At 33.6% G+C, this 6,589-nt stretch overlaps 1 protein-coding gene across 1 annotated transcript; it reads left to right on the plus strand.

Annotated features, from left to right (window-relative positions):
* Positions 1 to 3,439: 3,439 nt before the first annotated feature.
* LOC124373277 lies at positions 3,440 to 4,157 on the plus strand. Its single transcript, XM_046831662.1, has 2 exons — positions 3,440 to 3,676; positions 3,750 to 4,157. The coding sequence occupies exons 1-2, from the start codon at positions 3,440 to 3,442 to the stop codon at positions 4,155 to 4,157; spliced, it is 645 nt and encodes a 214-aa protein (XP_046687618.1).
* Positions 4,158 to 6,589: the final 2,432 nt, after the last annotated feature.

Below are 6,589 nucleotides of genomic sequence, written 5' to 3' on the forward strand. Positions count from 1 at the left end.
CAATAAGTTTAACTAAATCTATTATTAATAGCTGTGTTTTGAGAAAGGCGCCGGATATAGATAAAATTTGGTTTAAAGACATAAAACTATTTTAAGCACAGCTCTAATTTTAATAAATTCATTAAACTATCATTAGCCACAGGTACAAAACTTCAAAACTTCAAAAGTTGGATCAGTGTTTAAGAAGGGATCAAAGGAAATCTTTGAAAATTACCTTCCTATTTTCAAATATATTAAATTTTCTCATAAATAAAAATTCATAGAAAAATAAATAATTTTTCATTTGAAAATATTATAACCAGTGTGTGCCAATTTTCTTTCCAAAAAGAAAAGAGAACGTAGAGAATTTTTGGAGATTATGTCACCAGATAACGTAACAAAGGATGTCACTTAAAGTTCATTCTTCTAGATCAGTCAAAGGCCTTTGATACTATAGACTACGATAACATGCTAAAAACTCTAAAATAGTGTATTCGGCAAACATCTCACATGGTTTAAGCAATAGATAAATTGCAGTTAAAAAAGCATACTATCTAGGTGAATATAAATCGAGTCATTGCTACAAATAATACAAGTAATTAGTAATTTGGGGCCAGTTTTGGCCAAAATTTATATGAATAAATTATTTAAATCTGTATGTTTAGTAAAGATTAGGGGTTACGCAGATAATATGGAGAAATTAAACCGAGAAAATATAGATACAAATTCATTCACATATAGCACCATTCTATAGAATTATAAATATGATCAGCATAGATGCTTAAGTTCTAAGTGTATATAAAGCATTGAATGAGTGACTCAACCGTGGGACACTTATATTTAGAAAGGCTAATACGTTGGGCCCAAGAGTGTTCTACAGATTTTCGATTTTAATTACTTATTTTGAAAACCCTGAATTTTAAACCTAATATTTATAAATGACTCAACTAGGTCTGAGGAACACAAATAGGCTTAACGTTCCGTATAATGGAAGCATTTTTTGAGAGAGACAAACAGGATGTATTGTTCTCACTTTATAAAACATATCGACAATGAAAACTATTTCTATTTATTTAAGATACTTGTGTATGCGTGGTTACTACAAAAATATTAATTTTTACGCAATTTAGATGTCAAAGGTTGTTTCCAAGACTATGTTACCTGTGAAAGTTTTTATGTGCGGAATGTTTTTGTTTTTTGGTATCGTTATTGTTTGATTTTGGTTATGTTTAATGTCTAATAATTGTGGTAAATTCAAATTTTGATAAGGTTATTTTTATTGTTATATTTTTGTTTATTATCATACGTTTATATCGCTATGAGTATTTTAATGGGTAGAACGTATACGTTTAACATGTTGCATTTTAATAATACTGAATGTGCTTATTATTCTCCAATCTTAATTCAATATGTAGCCTGTTAGTGAATATTTTAAAAGAAAAAAATATCTATATTTATACGTAAACAAATTTCAATTGCTTTGACATACCCTATCATTTTAATGATTCAATGGTAAGTTGACTTTTGTAGTAATTTTAAATTGCAAATTTACCTTTGCATTAGCAAATTGTAATTTCTTTTGTTAACAATAATTGTTGTCATTTAATTTGGCCGAAGTGATTATTATTGTGTTTTGATCGTGTACTAAAATAAATACACAAAATAAAAAGTTAGTAGCCTAGACGTTTCTTTACACATTGATTACAATCAAGGCACTTATTTAATTATTGTACTTTTAATAAAATTAGTAATGGATTGCTGGTTTGTGTGCTGAATTAATTGCTGTATACTTGAGCTGCCTTTATATTTTTGGATATTAAACATTAACGTAGTTTATTTATATAAATATCTTGTATATTAGAGCTTTAAGGCCTTAGTAGTATGAGATGGTATTTGTTTGATTACAATTTAACTGATATATATATTTTTGGTTTTATGAAAGGTTTAAAACTGCTAATAGCTCAATAGCCTACCAAACATATATTATAGCCTAATAGTGGATTGTTCTTTAATAAAATGTTTGCTTACAATTAACATGACGTGTGAGGCTTATAAATCTGACACTAAATAAATAGGTTAGCACTTGTATGTTGGACAATAGAATAAACATACAATAATAATACACAAGAATAAACATTGCTGTGGTGAGGTGTTTTATCATATACCTGATAGTCATGATTTTTTCGATAAGTTTCAAAAGACCATTCATGATATTGTTCTGAAGCATACTCCGTTGAAGAGAGGCGGTGTGTGTAGATTTCCATCATGGGTTTCTCCTAAGTTGAGGAGTGCTGTCGTGTGCAAAAAGATCTTGCACAGAAAATACAAGGCTACTGGTAACTATGGGCATTATTTATAATTCCAGAGGGCCCGACACCATTGTAAGAAGCTGAGTGACCTTTGCCATGCAACATACATGGAGCGAGTTAACAACTCTATTCCCCTAAATTTCAAGGCTTTCTGGAGTTTTGTCAGGAACTTGAAATCTGAGTCTACCAGAGCAAATGAATATTTCTCGGATGATCAACGTGAATCTAGTCCTGAGGGTATATGTAACCTATTTGCTGATTATTTTGCATCCGTATATAGACCTTCGCCTGACCTCATCCCTCAGTTTGACTTCTCTACCTATCTACCCAGATCAATATGTCGTCTTGTTCGTTTGGGGTTGAGGATGTGGAGAGAAAACTTTCTTCATTGGACACTTCCAGGGGAACTGGGCCTGACTTGATTCCTCCATCCGTCTTGCGCTTCTGTGCTCCCATTATTGCGCCTCAACTTACAGTCATCTTCAATAGATTACTTGAGGATGGTATATTCCCTGATGGACTTAAGAGCTGTTCTATTGTGCCGATTCATAAGTCGTCTGATCCTTCTGATGTCCACAATTACCGACCTATTGCTATTCAGCCAGTTCTGGGGAAGATTTTCGAAAGCTTAGTTCTTGACTATGTGAGCTTCCAATTCAAAAATATCATAGCGCCGCAGCAACATGGCTTTGTCCGGGGTAGGTCAACAGTTAGCAACTTGGTTGTTTATGTGGATTACATTTTGTCTGCCTTCTCGAGTGGCGTCCAGGTCGATAGTGTTTATATTGATTTTAGCAAAGCTTTTGCTGCTATCAGTCATGGGCAGCTTCTGGCCAAACTTCACGGTTATGGTATATGTGGTAGCCTACTTTCTTTGTTTCATTCCTACTTAAATGATAGAACTTTCCTAGTTAGTTTCGCTGGCGCCCTGTCAAGACCTTTCACCGCCACTTCTGGCGTCCCTCAGGGGTCACGCCTGGGCCCCTTTCTCTTCAATCTCTATATTAATGACTTGGTCAAGTCATTAAATGTTGACTGCCTAATGTTTGCGGATGATTTTAAGGTCTTCCCGTGCTGTTAGGGATCCTTCTGACACTGAGAGACTGCAGATGAACCTATGCTTAATTGAGAACTGGTGCATCACTAACGCTATGAGCATAAATGCCACCAAATGTTCATTGGTTTCTTTCACTCGCTCTGCCCAACCTCTTGTGGTATCTGACTACGTGCTCAATGGAACTGTACTATCTCGAGGTACAATCGTCCGTGATCTGGGTGTCGTCTTCTCTGCAGATTTTAGCCCTGATAAGCATATTGATTTTATCTGCGGCAAAGCCCTACGAATGCTCAACTTCATGACCTTCAAGGAGTGGTCTTGGCATTGTGGCGTTGAATATCCTATATAAGTCCTTGGTAAGGAGTATACTTGAATACTGTTCTGTTGTCTGGTCTCCTTATCAGCACAATCACATTGAACGTCTAGACAGGATCCAGCGACGCTTCGTCCGAGCTGTCGGTGTTAGGCTGGGTCACAACTATTTTGATGTACCCATTGATCTAGTTGAGGCCTCTCATGGACTTCTCCCTCTGTCTACTGGAAGGCAACAGGCTGATGTTCTTTTCCTATGGGGAGTTCTTCGTGGCACGGTCGATTGTCCTGACCTACTCTGTCGCATTGATCTGCGAGCTTCAAGACTGACCCGCTCATGTAACCTGTTTTTTAGTCGGTCGCACCCCACCAACTACATCATGCACGGCCCTCTTCCACGTTTGCATCGACTGGGCAATCAGCTGTGTCGCCAGTTCGAGTTCTTTGATGACAGCCAATCTGTGATCAGAGGAGTCTTCCAGAGTCGGGTTCCCCAGTGAATGTTTGTTTTCCGGAATGGAGTTCTCCTATATAAATAAATAAATTATATCTCGAGCTTACTTATTGTTTTATGTTTATGTATGTTATCGTTGTTTCTTGTCATTGTTATGTTAGCTATTGCTATTATTGTTAAACTGTTATTGTTATTATTTATACTGTTTTCCTCGTATTACCTCTATTTATTGAATTGTTGATTTAGTTTATTAAGTTTGCCTATTGAATTAGCTTATTGTTGGTTGACCAAAAAAAAAAAAAAAAAAAATCATTGCTTGGTTATTGAATTGTTGTTTTAGTTTATTAAGTTTGTTTATTGATTTAGCTTGTTGTTGGTTGACGTGCTTGCAATATTTTATTGTTTTGTTCTTTATTGATACCTTTGTATTGTTTTTCTATAATTTTGAATTGTCATCTTGATATCCTTATCTGTAAAATGGTATATTACCGTTGATAAATAAATAAATAAACATAAACAAATACCCTTGGCAAAATGAGGTTTACAACGAGCTAAGTAACATAACCAAAGATATTTATTGCGTATAAGTTATATGGGAATAGAAATGTACAACACTGAGAAATAGGCTAGTACAATGAAATCTACACATAGTAGGTAGCAATACTATATAAAGTAAACATATGAAAATATAATATAAAAATGGCATTTAATATAATAGAAACAATGAAATTTATGTTATTTTCATCTCACAATATCTCGTTCAGTTGATGGCAATAACAGCTGTCGTTGTATCTACAGGCCATGACGAGCCATGTCCATTTTGGTTAGGTTAAAATAGTCGACTATTGTGATATGATGTTGAGGGAGAGGGTCAATGTCAGCTGGGTTTCTTATTTTGTATAAACATGATCGGTACTAATGTTTCCTTTGAACCATGGAGAGTTTTGCATTATCGTCACGAGCTATAATTATTTGATAATACAGTAACATGTGTCTACATCTCTATGTTATACAGTAATTACGCTAAAAATAGCTATAAATGAATATCTATAAATAATAAGTTGTTTAGATTTTTTACTTAAAGCTTAACGTATTCTTACTACACAAGTAGACTACCATTTTATTTGAATTCTTTTTTTATTGAATTTAATACGATAACATTATGTAATTTGTAACTTAAACTTTAACTTAATCTGTCATCAATATTAGTAATCGGTCATAAATAGGACCGCGTTTTTAATTATGTACTGGATATTCTAAGGGTCTAATGTTATACTAGATAACAATGTTATAACAGAAACATTAATTCCTTAGTGGATGGAACAAAACTTCATGAACATTATATCCGCCACCAGCGTCTCGATTGATTTAAAGCCACAGGCGGAAAGTGGTTGACCTTTCCAAGTGATTGGATGGCCTGGCGCCATGTCGCGTCGCTTCTGCCTTATTTGAAGTCATTGCATTTCCGAGTTCTCCATCATTTATGTCTAATAAATTGAAGTGTTTCCTGATATGAGGTATATATAACTCTAAAAGAATTGCTTACAATACTTAAAACATTTTCGTTATGAAATGCATGTTAAGTTTATAAGTAAATAGATTCTTAAATATTCTTGATTAATACTGCGTTGGCAAACCACTCATAAAATGCATTATTTCAGTATATTTCTCCTTAAATTTAAATATATCTTTTGCGTTTTAGTCGTATAAGAAGCGAAATGATGTTTAACTGAACGTGTTTTCATAAACATCAAAGGTGGGTATTTTTCGTATACCTGTATATCTATAACAAAATGAAATCCCTTATAACAATAGGTTGTCGTGTTTGTTGTTGGAGAGTCCCATGATATTTACCAGGATTTGTAGGCCTAAATAATTTGACTTCAGGTGGAAAATCGGTTTTATCTTGTAGTTCATAACATTTTATATAATTTTACAAAATTAAAGAATACTTTATTTTTATTTTATTCGTTTTTGAAACTAACTAGCTTTTCTAATAAGGTAACAGTTATCCTCAAATTCACACTCAATTTCGTAGGGTTTTTACCTGCATGAGATCTTTTGGTTAGAGTTATTTATATTTCTGACACCATTGTTGACTTTGCCTTGTTCCAAATATCAAGAAAATATGTTACATTTTAAATTTATAACCATTTTAACTTACGTTTATGTTAGTATTTTTTCCATAGGTGATTTTAGCCCTTTCCCGATTTAGGAACTATGTATACATACACATCTTTGAGAAGCCTTCTTTTGTTAAAAGACAAGTAAATTAGATTTCATAACAGTGTTTAAATGTAAAGCAAAAGTTATATTACATTCTCTCTTATATTTACACTTCTAGCCGTTACCCAATTTGCACACAATTTAGTAGGCATTGCATGTGTATTGCCACTGCTGGTTCGAGTGAATTATATTTCCAAGTTAGCCTTGTTGCTGCGATCAAGAAAATACGTCAAAAAGAGTATAGTTATCGCC

The sequence above is a fragment of the Homalodisca vitripennis genome, unplaced genomic scaffold, assembly GCF_021130785.1.
Source record: "Homalodisca vitripennis isolate AUS2020 unplaced genomic scaffold, UT_GWSS_2.1 ScUCBcl_5220;HRSCAF=11847, whole genome shotgun sequence".
Taxonomy (NCBI): domain Eukaryota; kingdom Metazoa; phylum Arthropoda; class Insecta; order Hemiptera; family Cicadellidae; genus Homalodisca; species Homalodisca vitripennis.

Excerpts from the sequence above, each read along its gene's own strand:
- LOC124373277 (XM_046831662.1), top strand. The coding sequence starts at position 3,440 with ATGAGCATAAATGCCACCAAATGTTCATTGGTTTCTTTCACTCGCTCT. Across the intron at positions 3,677-3,749 it reads AGTGGTCTTGGCATTGTGGC|CACAATCACATTGAACGTCT; the intron begins GTTGAATATCCT and ends TCTCCTTATCAG.